This window comes from Delphinus delphis, chromosome 14, assembly GCF_949987515.2.
Source record: "Delphinus delphis chromosome 14, mDelDel1.2, whole genome shotgun sequence".
Taxonomy (NCBI): domain Eukaryota; kingdom Metazoa; phylum Chordata; class Mammalia; order Artiodactyla; family Delphinidae; genus Delphinus; species Delphinus delphis.
The window spans coordinates 9,145,614-9,165,624 of NC_082696.1; the positions used below are offsets into that span (position 1 = coordinate 9,145,614).

The following is a 20,011-nucleotide window of genomic DNA, read 5'->3' on the forward strand; positions in this document are numbered from 1 at the left end:
GTGGCCATATAATATGTGGCAACTGTCATCAGCAGAAGCAACATTATTTCCTTACAAACCATATCCATTCTCTTGACACGCAGGTCATCTGGGCAGGAATGGCTCTTCTTTCATCATTGCGGAGCCGAAGTCCAGCAGCTTACAGCCTAGCGTGGCCCCTCAAGTATTTACAGAACCCCAAATGAGTAAGTAAATAGAGCATGAAACACTTTAACATCACCATTTATGTACACTGCGTTCACTATTTTCAGAGTCCTTTCAAAGGCAGGGATGAAAGACAACAGACTTGACACAGATATTAGCAGTACTCTGTGGATATTTACTTTCCTGTATCTGAATGTTCAACTTCTTAATTGCTAAGAACATAGTTGGCTTCACAGGGTTCCACTGCTCAGTGTGCTGCAATAGCTTACAGTATGACTGCAGATCCGGAGAACTATATAAAATCATGAGTTTAATTATGGAAATGAAAATTAATAGAAACTTATGTGATTAGGCTAATAAAATGTTCTTCAAAAAAAAACCAGAAGTCCTTTCAGAAATATACTCTCATAGATTCTCACGACAACTCTGAAAGAAAGAAATTACTATTTCAACTTAACCATGAGTAAAATAAGGACGTGAACAGCTTGGACACACCAGCTAGTTAAGTGGTAGAGCTAGAACTTCTTGGAATAGAGATATAGAAAAACAGGAACAGAGCGGGGAACGGAATAGGCCATCACCACAGGAAGTAAATCACCGTCCTCCCTTCCATCTATCACTGTGATACCACAGTGGGTGACCACAAATCTACCAAAAGTCACTTTTTATGAAGAATTTAGAAGGAAGATAAAAGATTCCCTGTGTCTTCTCACTGGCTTTAATCCAGAATTTGTCAAATTTTCTCTCTGGAATTAGTGTATGACCCTTAAATATGTTGAATCCTGTACAAATGTTTATAAATCAAAAGCAGTTTTCAAATCTCTTTTAAGTTTAAGAAAGCTGACCATCACCACGCACAGTGATGCAAAAACAAGCCCAGGCTCGGCAACCCCCCCGGAGCCCTGGGGCTTCTAGAAAGGAGGGTGAACTAGACACACCACGGAGTATAACAGAAACCTGAGATTCAACTACAAGGGGAGATCATTCTTATAATCCAGAAATTCTCATTCTTTTCAGAATTGTGACCTATGTCATACAGTATTTTTAGGAAAGAGAAAAGAAAACTAAAGTACATCAGATATAAATCAGAATACTTTAACGATACCTGAGAAACTAAATATACCCTGGTAAGCAGAGCCCTCCACAATGGGTTAACAACAGAGTTTAAGTCAAAAGATCTGTGAGTAGGCTTGTACAGCATGGTGCGAAGGAGAGAGGAAGGCATGTTTCAGACATCACTTGGAAGTCGAATACAGTGGGAGGCCTTGCTAATAACTGGATCTGGGAAAAAGGAAACGGCAGGGAGGTTGCTGCGCGTACAGCGTACGGTGTGACTCACTGGCCAGCCACGGGGCCATCTCCTGAGATGGAGAAGACAGATGGAGGCTAAAGGGGCAGGGGGAAAAGGAGTTCTCTCTTAGAGGGCCTACAGTTTGGGAAGCCTAGTGACTGATGTCCAATTCTGTATCTCATATAACAAATCGAAGAACAGAATCTGGAACTAGAAGGTGATGGCAGGTGGAAGATATAAATTCGGAAACCATCAGCATATAGGTAGATTTAGCACCAACTTGGAGAGATTATCTAGAAACAGATGCATGCCTGGGGCCCTCCAACATTTATTAACAATGAGGTGAAAATAGGCAGAGCCAGCAAAAAGGGTGGAAAGTAGAGGCCAAACAGGTAAGAGGAAAATCAGGAGAGCCTGGTGTCCTGGAAAGCAAGAGAAAATAACGTTTCAACTCCACTGAAGGCTTCCAAGACAGCAAGTGCAATAAAGTGGCCTACGGGTTTAGCAACGTGGGGTCATTGGGAATGTGACCATCTCAGTGGAGTGGTGGGAAAAGAAGCCCCACTGAAGTGGGCTAACAAGTTAAAGGAAATTAAAATAAACGAATGACATTTTAAATAGTAGGAGGTGAGGAAATTAAGACACGAGAACAGACAATCTTCACTAAGTTTACCAATCTACACAAGCAGGTAACTGTAATAAGGCATTACCAGGGCAAGCACAGAAGTCTGTTCGGTGTACAGTGTACAGCCTGGGGTGGGGAGTGGGGGGTGGGCAGAGGGTCAGAAAAAGCTTCTCAGAGAAGAAGTAAACCAGATCCAGGAACCCAGGAGACACCGTTCCTACAGTGGATGTGTCCCTGTAATGAAACAAATCCCACCAAACACGCATGGATGCCTGTCCGCACTTAAGTGAAGAATATCTCTTTAAATGAAGAATCAGTGACTAACTTGCATGTCATCAATAATAACCGTAATGAATTGTTTTCTAAAAGAAAAACATTCCCAAGTTTTTCAGCTGTGAAACAGCAGATCACGAGACCTGACGTGCGCAGTTTGGTCATCCCATGGCCAGAAGACAGTAAAATCCTGCGACAGTTCTTGACTAGAGTTTTTAGGGTATGTCAGGGTGGGGGCAGAGGGACTTGGCTCCTCGAGTGGAAGGCCAGTGAAGATAAGGTAACTAAGCAATGGACAGAGATGACTTAAACGTCAGCCTTCCTGAAAATGAAAAAACATAAAACTCTTCAGAGGTTGCTTTTCACGATTCCCTTAAAGGAACATACAGGCTCATAATCATGTACTCAAAATCCCTGCAGCTAGGTAAGTTTTGAAATTCAGAGTTTTTGAAATTTTAGGCCTGAAAACAGGAGACACCATCAATACACAACACCCCCAGCAGGGTCTGGGCAGCACCCATAATAAAAACATAAATATTTCTGCAGCCGACATGACAGGATGAGGACAAAAAATAGCCTCACATCAGTTCATGTCTTGCCATTAAATGAGTCATGCAAAAACTTTCCATTTTCAGAGCCCTTAGATTTCACAACTGTGGTTAAGGGACTGAGAACTTACACCTAACACAAGTTTTAAGAAAATAAAGGTACACTGAAGGAGAATGGCGGAGCTCTGGGATCCAATTCCAGCTCTCCTCCATACGAGCTGTATGAACTTAGGCAAACCAGTTAGCATCCATAAACCTTAGCTTTCTGACCTGTAAAATAGGAAAGTGATATCTATCCCTAAGTCTACTGTGAAAACCACATGAAGTAATTTGGTTGCAACGCACCTGGTACTATGTCTGGCCCTTAGCAGTAGGATGAATAAACATCCCAGTTTGCCTGTGACTTTTCCAGTTTTAGCACTGACAGTCACACATGCTGGGAAACCAGGATGGCTGGTCACCCTACTTGGCAGGCACTCAATAAATAGGAACTATTCTAATGTTAAGAATAGAAATTAGCACAGGAAACGATTACAGTATCGTGTAATAAACCATAATGGAAAAAAATATGAAAAAGTATGTATGTATATATAACTGAATCACTTTGCTGTACATCAGGAACTAACACAATATTGTAAATCAACTATACTTCAATTAAAAAAAAGAAAAGAAATTAAAAGTAAAAATACAAAATGGAAAAATCACATGAAATAGCTTCAGTAGTGAAAGATCCATGTCACTAGGAATTATAATCACCTCTTCTGTGGTAGGCACAGTTCTAAAACAGCAGCCCCTGGTGTGCACACACTATATGATTCCCTCACCTGGAATGTGGGCGGGGCTGACCTAATCAGATGTACCCTTTTTCAGAGATGGAAAGTCAGACTCCAAGCTACAGCAGATGCTCTCCTGCTGGCCTTCAAGATGCAAACAGCCATGTTATGGAGAGGGCCATGTGGCAGGAGTGGTGGGCGGCCTCTAGGAGCTGAGGGCCTCAGTCCTACAGCCGCAAGGAACCGATTTCTGCCAAAAACCTGAATGCGTCTGAGGGGTACCCCAGCTTCAGAGGAGCTCACAGTCTCTGATGCCACCATGAGACCCCATGCAGAGGACCCAGCCCAGACTTCAGACCTACAGAACTGTGAGATAAGAAGTGGGTGTTGTGAGCCACTAAGTCCATGGTGATTTGTTGCACAGCATTAGAAAAATATCTCTTATCCCAGGGATGCAAGGATTCTTCAATATTCGCAAATCAATCAATGTGATACACCACACTAACAAACTGAGGAATAAAAACCATATGATCATCTCAATAGATGCAGAAAAAGCTTCTGACAAAATTCAACACCCATTTATGGTAAAAACTCTCCAGAAAATGGGCACAGAGGGAACCTACCTCAACATAATAAAGGCCATGTATGACAAACCCACAACAAGCATCATACTCAACGGTGAAAAACTAAAAGCTTTTCCACTAAGATCAGGAACAAGACAAGGATGTCCACTCTCGCCACTATTATTCAACATAGTTTAGCAAGTCCTAGCCATGGCAATCAGAGAAGAAAAAGAAATAAAAGGAATACAAACTGGAAAAGAAGAAGTAAAACTTTCACTATTTGCCGATGACATGATACTATATACATAGAAAATCCTAAAGATGCCACCAGAAAACTACTAGAATTAATCAGTGAATTTGGTAAGGTTGCAGGATACAAAATTAATGCACAGAAATCTCTGGCATTCCTATACACCAACAACTAAAAATCAGAAAGAGAAATTAAGGAAACACTCCCATTTACCACTGCAACAAAAAGAATAAAATACCTAGGAATGAACCTGCCTAAGGGGGTGAAAGACTTGTACTCAGAAAACTATAAAACACGGATGAAACAAATCAAAGATGACATAAACAGATGGAGAAATGTACCATGTTCTTGGATTGGAAGAATCAATACTGTGAAAATGACTGTACTACCCAAAGCAATCTACAGATTGAATGCAATCCCTATTAAACTACCAATGGCATTCTTCACAGAATTAGAACAAAAAATTTTACAATTCGGATGGAAACACAAAAGACCCCGAACAGCCAAAGCAATCTTGAGAAAGAAAAACGGAGTTGGAGGAATCAGCCTCCCCAACTTCAAACTGTACCACAAAGCTACAGTAATCAAGACAGTATGGTACTGGCACAAAAAGAGAAATACAGATCAATGGCACAGGATAGAATGGCCAGAGATAAACCCATGCACATATGGGCACCTAATTTACGACAAGGGACAATGCAGAAAGGACAGCCTCTTCAATAAGTGGTGCTGGGAAAATTGGACAGCTATATGTAAAAGAATGAAATTAGAACACTCCCTAACACCATACACAAAAATAAACTCCAAATGGATTAAAGACTTAAATGTAAGACCAGACACTATAAAACTCTTAGAGGAAAACATAGGAAAAACACTCTTTGACGTAAACCACAGCAAGATCTTTTTTGACCCCTCTCCTACAGTAATGGAAATAAAAACAAAAATAAACAAATGGGACTTAATTAAACTCAAAACCTTTTGCACAGCAAAGGAAACCATAAACAAGACAAAAAGACAACCCTCAGAATGGGAGAAAAGATTTGCAAATGAAACAACAGACAAAGGATTAATCTCCAAAATATACAAATGGCTCATGCAGCTCAATACGAAAAAAACAAACAATCCAGTTAAAAAATGGGCAGAAGACCTAAACAGACATTTCACCACGGAAGACATACCGATGGCCAAGAGGCACATGAAAAGATGCTCAACATCACTAATCATTAGAGAAATGCAAATCAAAACTACAATGAGGTATCACCTCACACCGGTCAGAATGGCCACTATTAAAAAAGCTAGAAACAATAAATGCTGGAGAGGGTGTGGAGAAAAGGGAACCCTCTTGCACTGTTGGTAGGAATGTAAATTGATACAGCCACTATGGAGAACAGTATGGAGGTTCCTTAAAAAACTAAAAACAGAACTAGCATATGACCCAGCAATCCCATTAGTGGGCATATACCCTGAGAATACCATAATTCAAAAAGAGTCATGTACCACAACGTTCACTGCAGCAGTATTTCTAATAGTCAGGACATGGAAGCAACCTAAGTGTCCATCGACAGATGAATGGATAAAGAAGATGTGGCACATATATACAATGGAATATTACTCAGCCATAAAAAGAAATGAAATTGAGTTATTTGTAGTGAGGTGGATGGACCTAGAGTCTGCCATACAGAGTGAAGTAAGTCAGAAAGAGAAAAACAAATACCGTATTCTAACGTATATATATGGAATCTAAAAAAAAAATGGTACTGATGAACCCTAGTTGCAGGGCAGGAATAAAGAGGCAGACATAGAAAATGGACTTGGGGACATGGGGTGCGGGGGGGGGAAGCTGGGGTGAAGTGAGAGTAGCATCGACATATATACACTACCGAATGTAAAATAGTTAGCTGGTGGGAAACAGCAGCACAGCACAGAGAGATCAGCTCGGTGCTTTGCGATTACCTGGAGGTGTGGGATAGGGAGGGTGGGAGGGAAGCTCAAGAGGGAGGGGATATGGGGACATGTGTATGCATATGGCTGATTTGCTTTGTTGTGCAACAGAAACTAACACAGTATCGTGAAGCAATTATACTCCAACAAAGATCTATTAAAAAGAAAAAGAAAAATATGTCTTTTAAGAGAGCATCCAGTTCAAAATTACAGGTGTGTGTGTGTGTGTGTGTGTGTGTGTAGTAAGGACAGAAGAATCTGTAAACCAAAATTCCTTGCATAAAACTACCTTTTTTTAATATGAAAAGTTCAAAACCAAAAGAAGTTTCTTCCACAACTGAAACTTTTCATACATCCATGGTAGGGGTATCAAACGGCACAATCACTTTGGAAAACTGTTCCTGGCAATTCCTGTTACACCTAAATGCATGCCCACTGTGCAACCTGGAAACCTGTCATGAGTGCACAGGTCCACAAGAAGGCACGCACACGAATGTTCAGAGCAGCTTTCACCAAGACAGCGAGAAACTGGAAGCGTTCCAAATGCCCACCATTTGAAGAATGGAGGAATGGAAAAACTGTGGTGTCCTCCTTCAGTGGAAAACTAACATCAGTTAAAAGGAACAAACTAACAGCACACACGACAGGGATGAATCTCACAGACACAATGTTGAGTGAAAGAAGCCAGACACAAATAAATGATTTTTTGAATAAAATGAATAAAATGAATGATTCCACTTACATGAAGTTCAAGCACAGGCACAACTGATCTGTGATGACACAGCCAGAGTCTGGGTCACCTCTCAGTGGGCTGTAGGGCCTGGGAAGGGGCAGCAGGTACCTGTGAGAGGTCCTGGAAATGTTCTACACCCTGATTTGGGGGAAGGTTACATGGGTGACTGCGTCTGTACATAATCACTGAGACGTACGTATGCGTACGGTTAATGCACTTTACTGTATGCTACCCTTCAAAAATACTCTTCCCCTTTATAACGACTAACCAAAAACCATCTAGTGACAATTTAAGGTGGATTCCTCATAAGAAACTAGTGAACAGTGAAGCATGAATACGGTTAACACGCTACGCAAGTACAACTCTTCTTGTAAACACACTGCTCACTAAATGCTGGTTGAAGGAATTTCAAAGATAATGACCATGGTTATGTTTCAGAAGCCCAGAGGAATCTATACGCATGTATACATAGCATAATGTCCTCAACAGAATATACCCCATAGATGTGAAAAACCATGGCTCTTGTCCAATTACTCCTTTCACCTCTGTCCAATTAATTCATTTGTTTACCTCCCACTACAAGAATACAAGCTAGGTGTTACACCATCACAAAGCATGCAGATGTGAACTGTGCACGGCCAAGACAGCACCACTTCCATGGCCTGCACTCCCCGTCTGACACTGGGGCAGTGACTCTTTGCCATGGATACAGGCAACCATAAAGGCTCAGAGCATGACAGGCAGGTTAGGATCGTCTCATCCAACCTCACACCTGGTCAGAAAGCCGCCCTGGTGTCCCTGCCAGGGGGCAGCCCACCCATCGCAGGGAGAGGAGGACCAGGGACGCTGGAGAGGTGACACAGCCCGCCAGGAACTGTGTCTCCGACTGGGACACACACACAAGACAGGGTTCACGTTTGAAAAGTCTCCCTCAGCAGCAAGTCTGAGAAACTGGAATCCATGCAGGATGGGCTCAAAGCCACTGCTAGTGACCAGACCAAAAGTGAAACAGAAGCCCGCTCACCTCGCTGTTGTGGCCCCGAAGGTTGAAGTTGATTCTCTGCGGAGTGTTCCTGTCCCGGCGGCAGTGGCTGGAGGTGAAGGTCACGCCAACAACGCCGCGCCCGTTACCCGTGGCCAGCCAGCCCTCCTCGTAGTAGCGCCTTCTGCACACGGGCTTCTCCTTCTCACTCTTGGGGACGCGGCCCTTCCAGGACAGGCAGAGGATGTTGGAGTCACTGCACAGGACAGGCCCATGCTCCACCGCTGCATACATACTTTTTTTTGAAGAACCGTTTTACTTAAAAAGTAATGCTGAATGCTGAAAAATTGCTTTCACTGACAGATCGATGTTATTTTTGTGGTTGGCTTGCGCTGTTTTCCCTGACCCCCTTTTAAGACTGACCCGGTTCTAATTAGAAGGTCAGTATTTTATAAAGATCCACCAAATGCATAGTGAAAAAATTCCTCTAGAAAAGATGATGGCAGTCCGCTAAGAAAAGGTAATGCTTAAAAACAACGTGGGGTCCATTTTTATGTTCAAGTCCTCAGAGGAAGAGGGGGCTGACCCTTTGGAGAAAGAGCATTGTTAACAAGTGGTGATAAAGAAACTGAGTGTTCTTCTTTTCACTCAACTTGGTTCTTCTTATTCAGCCTGAGATTCCAGTTTAGTGTAATGTGATTCCAGAGACAAAGGGCTGCAAATACATAGATTTCAAGTGACTTAAGGCTTTGAGAATCCCTCGAGCTGGAATCTTCTCTTCAAAAGCTCAGATGCAGAGACAGAATACATGGGGATCATCTTCCTTCTGAAGCCACCCTCTGGCTTGTTTTCTCAACTAGACAAATCTCTGCTGCTAAAGCTGAAAAAGATTGCATAAAGGGAAAAAAAGGCACACAAACCGTGCAAAACAGACCAGAGTTTGTGCAGACAGCAGTCCAAATTTTAGGAGAAAAAAGGACTCTTTCCCCACTGTTCAGAACCAGAAACCTCCAACTTCGGAGCCCAACCTGGCTTCCCAGCAGGTGGCTGTGTCCCCGGGGAGGGCCCCTCTGCAGGCCGACGCACCCCTCGGTGCCATAGAGGCGGGTGAGAAAGCCCCTTCCCTCAGCAGCGCCAGAAGGCTCTAAAGCTCTCACGGGAGGGAGTCTGAGTGTGGGCCCCCCGCGAATCCTAAATACTCCTGCTGGCAAATGGGAGCCAAGCTGGGCTGCAGGCTGTGTCTCCTCCCTTCCTACCCTAGTCACTTCTCCCCTTTCCACTCGTAAAGATTACATACTTTTCCATTTTGAAGGAAAAAAACTAATCTCAGAATTAAGTCCATCAAGTAGCCTTCCTCTTATACACAAAGATTCCTAGCCTCAACACGGAAGAGAATCCCTTAAAACGGAAAACACAGGTGAGAGTCAGCTTCCTCCCCACTGTCTCCCTACAAAGCGACCATGTTCGGCTGACGGGCACCTTCCTGATCACCTCCAGAGACCGTCTCCAAATGCCACATGCACAGTCCAGGGAAAGAAGCTTTACTCGGATGCTCCTTGATAATTAGTTTGTAATTATCAGTTTCAACTGCTACCTTAAGGTATTATCCTATAGGTATAGGAAAGGAAAAGGGAAGTAATAAATTAAAATTTCTGGAATACAGTTAACTGAAAAAAGGCAAAGGAATCAGTTCACTGTTCAAACTTGTCCCATCATACCCTAACTGGCTTCCCTCCAGTCATAACCACACAGTAAGAGCCACCCTTCGGTCCAGAATTTTCACCTCTGTCCAAATCACCAGACCCACTGAAAAATAAAGTGCAAAAAGCACTGCATGCTCCCCTCTGCAATGCTTGAAATCACACTTCTCCCTCAGTCACCTTCTCACTTAGTTCCTTCTTTAAACTGGAGAGGTATTTTTGAGGCCTAATCTGTGCAAGTTTTTTTTTCTTCTTTTTGCAAACCTTCTTCACCCGTGAAGACCATATGGAAAACTGGCCATTACTGATGTATTTTTCTCCCCGGGCTCCCAAGCCCAGTGGTGTCAAGTTGCTCCATCTGATTCTTAAATTAATTTTCATCAGTTGTAAAACTCTTCAAGTGCACACAAGAATGAGCCTGCCTTCTCGTGTAAAGGTGTGTGCACAGAAAGAAGGTTTTAAATATACACAGACATACACTCTTCAACTGGCACACAAAACGTCTGCTTTCCCAGTCATTTCAGGAACCATGGAATTAATCACAGCTTGAAGGCCCTGGAGTCTTACAAATCTGTAAAACAAAATAGGACATAAAAAAAAGAACTTTAAAATATTGAAGAATAACGGTTCTAATACACCTTTTTGCATGAACATATGAATATCATATAACATCATAATCACTGTAACTGAAATCAGAGACCCGTCTGGACACTTACATATATCAAATGGAGCAACTGACTGGTAAAATTCGAATAGTAAAAGGGTGCTCCTCGCCAGCTTACAGACAACATGCGACATGAGGCGTCTGAGCGCCAGGTACCATTTACTAAATTTGCCCGCAGCTGTGCATAGTGAATGAAATAACACCTAAGACTGTCCTTCCTAGGACCGTGAGCCCTGAAGGTGCACCTTTACCACCCAGAGGTCATCAGCCTGAGTTCGGCAGGCATCTTCAAAGAGGAGGCAGGAGAGCCTCAGGCAAGTTCTCTGAATTGACGTTTTCACTTTCAGTAAAAAATAATCCCTGAAGACACAAGGCAGCAAAGGCCTTTAACTGCCGGCAGGTCACAGCAAGGCACAGCTGTCTTCTCGGCTTTTACATCGTCTACCAGAATACAGTCCTAGAGAATCTACCTCCAGCAAACCCATCCCCTCTTCCTTCCTGCTGCCTTCAGTCCAGGCCCACATCACATCCGCAAAGACACTGGACAACTTGGTCCCTAACTTCCCCACACCACCCCACCTTCCAGAGGATCCTCAGAGCGATCTTTCTAAAATTCAAGGCTGCCCCAAGAGCCTGGACTGTTCTCGCCCCGCCCAGACAGTCTCCCACCCCCACCCCACCCCCACCCCGGAGAGCTAGCTGAAACGGACAGCCCACCCCCACCCCCAAATACCTGACACGGAAGGTCAAGGGCTGGGCCTTGGTATCTGCATTTCTAACAAGCTCCTGAGAGACGCTAACACTGCTGGTCTGGGACCAGCTTTGAGAACCACTGGCCTATGAGATCAAGTCCCAGCAAGACCCCTTAGGATGTGATTTCAACCTGTCCTCTTCCGCCACAGCCTCCACGTCCAGCCTGTGCTGCAGCCATCGCCCTCTGGCCACTCCCTGAACCATGTCCCCAAGTACTGAGCGCCCCCTCTCCTTCATGTCTCCACACCTGCTGCTCCTTTGCCCAGCCAGCCCACACCCCCTCTAACACCCACCGAACACCCCCTCTCCCATGAAGCTTCCCAGAGACTCCGTACTAACCCGTGCAACAGTCTTCCTCTCGCTGCGTCTAGAGGCTGGGAGCCTACCCTTCTCGTCCCTGGCAAGGAGCTTAGCACAAACAAGTTACTCAGTAAAAGTCTGTAAGAGGATGCAGGCGGGGGCAAGGCAGCAGCTACAGATAATTTCCTGGAGATACCCTAATTCAGATGAGTCACAGGACATATACTTCCTATGTGTCTAAAATCAAAACAGATTCTCTCAGGAAGCACTTGTACCCGAGGGGAAAAAGTGAAAACAAATGCTATAAAATTCAAATTGTGCCATGTCCTTCCTCCTGAAATTCTAATGTCACTGTATAATACTCCCTTAGTCCCTACCCTGGCCTGGGGACAGCACCACAGAGGGGAAAAGCAAAAGCAACTTCTCTCAAGACCCAGCAATATATACACAGGGTTTAAACTATTTAAGAGCAAAAGCCACGATTACTAAAGCACCCACATTAAACACGACAATGTAAACCATCAGTTCCCTCACACTGTCCTGGAGGGAGAGGGGTCTAAAACATCGAAATTATTTTCAAAATAAAACTAAGACATTATTTGTCTTCTTCACTGCATTGACAATTTCTATCAACGGTGCGACAGCAACAGTGGGTCAAACTATCAGCCAGCTCTGTGACACAAATAAAGGGCCAGCACCAGCCAGCACCAGTGCTCATCAGAGATTTTTAAACGCCAGCTTCACTTAAGAATGTTCTTGGGACTTCGCTGGTGGTCCAGCAGTTAAGACTCTGCACTCCCAGAGTCTTAACAGGGGGGCCCAGGTTCGATCCCTGGTCAGGGAACTAGATCCTACATGCCGCAACTGAAGATCCCGCACACCGCAACTAAGACCCGGCACAGCCAAGTAAATAAATAAATATTAAAAATAAAAAAAGTTCTTAGTGCAGCAGTAAAAATTATTAATTTAGTAAATCTCACCCCTTGAGGACATGGTTGTTTAATATTCTGGGTTTCAAACAGTAAATACACACATAGCACTTCTGCTGACTATAGCACCACAGTAGTAATCCTAAGAAAAAGCACTTGTGCTATAGTTTAAGTTATGGGCTGAGCAAACTGCTTTTTCATGAAATGCCATGTTTACTGGAAAGAATGAATGACAAATTATGGTCATTTAGGCTTGGGTCTTTGGCAGACATTTTTCTCTAATGTGAACAAAGTGAGCTGTCACTTTAAAGAAAACAACTGATGGTATTTGTTGCTGATAATAAAAGTAGAGCTTTCAAGTTAAAATTAGAATTGTGGGAAAACCAGCATCTATCACTATGAGCTTGATAGTTCCCCAAGATTTAAAGACACTCTGCAAGCAACAGAAGGTGATATTAATAAATGGGAATTTCTGACAGTATATTTCATAGTGTGTCAATATTCGGAAGATTCGCATAATTTGCTGAAGCAATATTCTTCAAATGACCAGTGAATGATGATACCAATTATGCTTGACAGAGCCATTCAAGGTGCAAGAAAGACAAATGGATTTTAATATAATGAAGTACAAAAAAGCCACTGATATATTTAAAATTCTACATTGCTACTAACCTTTAAGAAACTACCATTTGTTGAGTTTAGTACAGTATCAAAGAAAAATATTCATGATTAGCTGAAAAGACTATTAAAATACTCTTCCCTTTTCCAGCTACATATCTGTGTGAGGTCAGATTTTCTTCAGACATTTCAATAAAAACAGCATATTGTAACACTGAATGCAGAAGCATAATGGGAATCCAACTATCGTTTCAATAAGTCAGACATTAAAGATATTTTACCAAAATGTAAAATAATGCTACTCTTCTCAGTAATTTTTTTAGTCAGAAAATAGTCATTTTTCATAAAAAATATATTATTTATAATATTTATAGGTTTATTGTTTTTAAATGAATTAGCAATTTTTTTTAATTTCTCAGTTTTAATTTCTAATATGGTAAATATCAAGAGCTAACACCCACATAATCAAAAGCTCTTTTCGGACTTCAATCATTTTTGAGACTACAAAGGGGCCCTAAAACCAGAAAGGTTACAAATCACTGACATATGCTAACTCTCCAGAATATAAGCCTTAAATAACTGTTGAAATAAAGTATGTAGGATAAATTTCCATAGTAAAAGCACAGACAAAAGTATTTCATTTTCTATATGCTGCTAATGGTTTTTAATCAAACTTTTAAAATTACAGAGCGTCATATACGCTAGACAAAATAAGGCAGATCATTTAAGGAAAAATGACATGCTCCTTTATTATTTCTCAAATGGATAACAGATACAAAAATCTAACAACAAAAAAACTACCATCATAGTCTCCTAATTACTGAAAGGCTGGTGCCTATCTTAGCGCTACCGTTAATAGAAATAGGTGATGTTGGATACTTCCCTTTTGTCTTATTTTCTCATGAGGATGAGAAAATAAGGCTCTAACTGATTAACTAGTTTCTGAGGGAAGCTGACTGTCAAATCAACACTAGTAAAGGTGTTTGGTATAAAAAGATTAAAAAGCAACTATTCAACTAAAAGCAGGGCTCAGAACAGATATTTGCACATCCATGTTCAAAGCAGCACTATTCACAATAGCCAAAAGGTGTAAGGAACCCAAGTGTCCTCAGACAGATGAATGAGTAAACAAAATGTGGAAAAACATACAATATTATTCAGCCTTAAAAAACTGAAATTCTGTCTGACACATGCTGCAACATGGATGAACCTTGAAGACATTGTGCTGAGTGAAATAAGCCAGACACAGAAGGACAAATACATGTAAGTATGATTCCACTTATATGAAGTATCTAGAGTAGCCAACTTCATAGAGACAGCGGAAATGGTGGCTGTGAGGGGCTGGGGGCGGGGAGACAGGAGAGTCATTACTGAATGGGTACAGAGTTGCAGTTTGGGATGATGAAAAAATTTTGGAGATGGACAGTGGTGAGGGCTGCATAATAACGTGAATGTACTTCTATTAAGGCCATTGAATTGTACACTTAAAAATGATAAAAATGGTAAATTTTGTTACGTATATCTCACCTCAATTTTTAAAATCAGGTGAGAAAAGCAACTATTCATACAAAGTTTTTTGATAACAGACTGAAAGTAAATACTCCGTTTGGCATTATGATGTTTTTTACCCTAAAACTGTAATACAGGTCCATGAGCCATCCTTGGAGGCTTTCATTAGGAAGAAACAATGCTAACCTCTGAATTCTGGCCCAAACCTGCTTCTGTTAATTACAGCTTATTTTCAGACTATTCCTATAGTAAATCACTGAAAAATCTATTCTATTCTATCAATTCTACTATAATCTGCTTTTAGAAGATTACAATCTTAAAGCAAATAATACATGTGCCTGATTGAATTAATAACCTGACAGCGATCTAGGAGACAGTAAGCATGTAAGATGCCTCACACTCTAACTTCCCATACTATCCAGTCCTAATGGCAAATTAGGAGCCCGAGAATTTGGGAAAGTACAACTTAGGGACAGAATTGTACATCATCAAGAAAATTCTGTACTAATTACAGGCACTCCTGGATTAATCGACCAACAAATGTTAACTGAACATCTATTATGCAGGAGGCCCCTGTGCTGCACTTGCTGCCCCTCTTGCCCCCGGTTAGATATTCTGTTTTCTAACTAAAGTTATTTCACTACAGGTTATTCTGTTTTATCTGATTCCTACTTTCCACCAACATGGATAAAATTTACTATTGAGGGGAATAAAAATGCATTTGTCACTTGTTTTAGTAGTCACCTGAAAGGGGAGAGGGGGTTGGAAATTGTGCCTGGGGAGGGCGCACACAGTGGTACTGCTGGGACGCTAGCAATATCCCATATATTCCATGTCTTGATCTGGGTGGTAGTTATGGGGTGTTCACTCCATAATTATTCTTTACTACACCTCTATGTCTGACATATTCTTCTACATGGATGGTACATCTCACAATAAGCAGGTTTAACGCACTGTGAACTGTATTAGGCATCAGTTCTCTGGGGTTTTATGATAATTTAAATCAATTATTAAGAGAGTTTTTTTAGTTATTATATACAACCTTAATGAGTACTCTCTGAATCTAGAAAATCCCAAAAAAGTATCAAAAATGCTATTTTAATTCTCAAGCTAATAAAGTATCCACAAAGAAAAAACATATTAGGAGTAACAAATGGATATAAGAAAATTTCAGAATAAAGCTCTATTTCTTTCTAAAGGATAAAAATTTATACAGTAGTTAGGCAGAAGACTGAGATGAGAAGCGGAGAGTAGATTTTAGGAAAAAATACATAGATGTTGTTAGATAAATGCAAAACAGGAAAAAAAAAGTAGAAACTTTTGAATAAAATATTCCCAACAATCTAAGCTTTTGACTACAGAGTTGTTTGCAGGTTTGAGCAAAGAAAAGGATATAAACATGAGTTTTGCTGATTGGTAATGTAAATTAAGCACACCTGCTGTCCTGGGCTGAGCTCCACATCAGGGTGGAGGGAGGGTGGCTGCTGCCGCACCGGGGCTCCCCTGATGCCTCCTTTCCACAGACAACAACAGGTCCTGAACTCCACATTTCTTTTCTTTTTTTTTTTTTTTCTTTTGCGGTACGCGGGCCTCTCACTGTTGTGGCCTCTCCCGTTGCGGAGCACAGGGCTCCAGATGCGCAGGCTCAGCGGCCATGGCTGACGGGCCCAGCCGCTCCGCGGCATGTGGGATCTTCCCGGACTGGGGCACAAACCCGCGTCCCCCGCATCGGCAGGGGGACTCTCAACCGCTGCGCCACCAGGGAAGACCTCCACATTTGAAAGTAACTACACTGACCTGCCTCTAATTACAGTCACTCCTTTCCCTGGGGAATTTTCCACAACCCACAAACATCAAGGGAGTTTTAACTGGCTCCTAATTAGTTTCGATAGCTGCCTGGAGGCTAGTTCAAATCTGCCTTCCAAGACTGCCTTTAAAGGTAGGGATATTCTCAGATGGACCTAGAGAGTATTACGCTTAGTGAAATAAGTCAGAGAAAGACAAATACGGTGTATGTTATCACTTATAAGCAGAATCTAAAAAATAAAACAATTGAATGTGTACAACAAAACAGAAACAGACTCACAGATATAGAAAACTATTTACCAGTGGGGAGAGGTAAGGGGGAGGGGCAAAAGAAGGGTAGGGGACTGTGAGGTACAAACCACTATGTATAAAATAGATAAGTAATAAGGATATATTGTACAGCTCAGGGAAATACAGCCATTATTTTATAACTTTATATGGAATATAGTCTATAAAAACACTGAATCACTATGCTGTACACCTGAAACTAATATAATATTATAAAACAACCACACTTATTTTTTTAAAAAATCAATGTCAAACAGCCTAGGGGGCAGGAAGAGAGGGCGAGAAGGTCCGGACACTCCCAGCAATCAACTGTCACTTGGCTACTACCTACATATGCAGGGAAACAGCTACACACATGAAACATCTACAACACCACTGCAAAGATAATGGAGTTTAATAATGATTTAACATATTTTATCGTGGTATTCTCTAGATCTTAATTCTCAAAACATGCTAGTGAGATAATAACTAAAGACACGTATGCATGGTGATACCCAGGCTTATTCAAAAGATGCAATCTTACTACAATTGTGTGTCACATCACTTTCCTGTTGACTGTAAATCTTAGAGACGCTTCCCACAGAAAAGCTGTCCTATTCCGAACAGCACTAGCTCCTTTAGATGCTCGTAGTACACAGAAGCACTGCCCAGACTCACATGGCAAGGGTCTTCTCTGCTCATAGTACAGCTATTTTTCAGTATAACCCACCATACCTACTAAACCACAAACACCCGAACTCCAGTTTTTATCTCACCTGCAGTACCCACCAGTAATGCATTTAATGAAGTGTTCAACACTGTATTAAGTATGGTTCAGAGTCCCAAACAGGCGCCTACGAAAAAGGGAAACTAAATGCTGACTGAATGAGGTTCTCTTCACAAACCACCAAGTGGTCACCAACACCAACCATTCAGATCTGGGCCTTCTGAAAGCCTGAGGCCCCCAGGCACTGCAGCCCATGCAACTGCAAGAATTCAGGGAGAGGACTGCGGTCCACTGCTGTGTTCAGAGAACAGCAAAGAGATACATTCTCAGGGAAGGTTACTCCTATTTACTCTCTGTGCCTGATTTCTACAGCCATTTCTAAGAACATGAACATCTAATTATCTGTACAGAGACAGGAGAGCATGGAGGCTGCAAGACAAACAGACTGATTACAAGTTTAAAAGAGTGGGAACTAGATACTTCTGAGAATGAATCCACACTGGAAACTTAGACGTTAAAATACTGTGGTGAGCTTCCAGGTGTCCGCTCCTCTGGTGAGAGGGGGCCGGGAGACGCTCTCCTCAGCTCCTTGCCTGGGTGGGCGCGTCAGGCTCTAAGGCTAGCAGAAATCCTCGTTTGAGGGTCCCACCGAGTCCCCTGGTCAGAGTGCTGCACCTGAGGGACCACTGCTCGGGAGCTGCAAAAAGCCTTCTTGGATTCTGACATGTTATCACTTTGGGACCACTGGCCAGGTGCTCCTGACTTGGCCACATGAAGGCTCAGACTGTCCCAGTCTCTGAAGTGAAGATAACCAACACTACTAGCATATCTCTCACCACCATGAATGCAACATATTTCAGTGAAGAGTATCAGGAGATCCCAGACTGGCAGGTGCAAGTTCTGAGGAATGGTGGAATAGCCCAATGTATCTGGGTGACCTTTGGAGACAGCTGAGACAGAGCTACAACAGGGCAGTGGCTGACACCCAACTCATAGCCCATCTTCCCCAGCCATGTGGCTGACAGGGTCTTGGTGCTCGGGCCGGCTGTCAGGCCTGAGCCTGAGGTGGGAGAGCCGAGTTCAGGACTTTGGTCCACCAGAGACCTCCCGGCCCCACGTAGTATCAATAGGCGAGAGCTCTCCCAGAGATCTCCATCTCAATGCTAAAACCCAGCTCTACCCAACGGCCAGCAAGCTCCAGTGCTGGACGCCCCATGCCAAACAACTAGCAAGACAGGAACACAACCCACCCATTAGCAGAGAGGCTGCCTAACATCATAATAAGTTCACAGACACCCCGAAACACATCACCAGACACGGTCCTGCCAGGAAGCCTAAACCACCCACTGAACCAACCTTATCCACTGGAGGCAGACACCAAAAACAATGGGAACTATGAACCTGCAGACTGTGAAAAGGAGACCCCCAACACAGTAAGTTAAGCAAAATGAGAAGACAGACAAACACACAGCAGATGAAGGAGCAAGGTAAAAACCCACCAGACCTAACAAATGAAGAGGAAATAGGCAGTCTACATGAAAAACAATTCAGAGTAATGACAGTAAACATGATCCAAAATCTTGGAAATAGAATGGAGAAAATACAAGAAATACTTAACAAACACCTAGAAGAACTTCAGAGCAAACAAACAATGGTGAACAACACAATAAATGAAATTAAAAATTCTCTACAAGGAATCAAAAGCAGAATAATTGAGGCAGAAGAACAGATACGTGACCTGGAAGATAAAATAGTGGAAATAACTACTGCAGAGCAGAATAAAGAAAAAAGAATGAAAAGAACTGAGGACAGTCTCAGAGACCTCTGGGACAACATTAAACATACCAACATTCGAATTATAGGGGATCCAGAAGAAAAAGAGAAAGAGAAAGGGACTGAGAAAATATTTGAAGAGATTATAGTTGAAAACTTCCCTAATATGGGAAAGGAAATAGTTAATCAAGTCCAGCAAGCACAGAGAGTCCCACACAGGATAAACCCAAGGAGAAACACGCCAAGACACATATTAAACAAACTATCATAAATTAAATACAAAAAAGTACATTAAAAGCAGCAAGGGAAAAGCAACAAATAACATACAAGGGAATCCCCATAAGGTTAACAGCTGATCTTTCAGCAGAAACTCTGCAAGCCAGAAGCAAGTGGCAGGACATATTTAAAGTGATGAAAGGGGAACACCTACAACCAAGATTACTCTACCCAGCAAGGATCTCATTCAGATTTGACAGAGAAATTAAAACCTTTACAGACAAGCAAAAGCTAAGAGAGTTCAGCACTACCAAACCAGCTTTACAACAAATGCTAAAGGAACTTCTCTAGGCAAGAAGCACCAGAAAAGGAAAAGACCTACAATAACAAACCCAAAACAATTTAGAAAATGGGAATAGGAACATTCATATCAATAATTACACTCTAAATGTAAATGGATTAAATGCTCCAACCAAAAGACACAGACTGGCTGAATGGATACAAATCCAAGACCCATATATATGCTGTCTACAACAGACCAACTTGACCTAAGGACACATACAGACTGAAAGTGAGAGGATGGAAAAAGATATTCCATGCACAGGGAAATCAAAAGAAAGCTGGAG

At 42.2% G+C, this 20,011-nt stretch overlaps 1 protein-coding gene across 1 annotated transcript in view; it reads right to left on the reverse strand.

Moving 5' to 3' along the window:
• The window catches only part of TULP4 (TUB like protein 4), a 228,041-nt gene that overhangs the window by 160,689 nt on the left and 47,341 nt on the right, over positions 1–20,011 (reverse strand). Inside the window, exon 2 of the mRNA XM_060029706.1 lies at positions 8,166–10,394. Coding sequence (XP_059885689.1) covers positions 8,166–8,417 — 252 coding nt within the window. The 5' untranslated portion in view covers positions 8,418–10,394. The remainder of the gene's footprint in view (positions 1–8,165; positions 10,395–20,011) is intronic.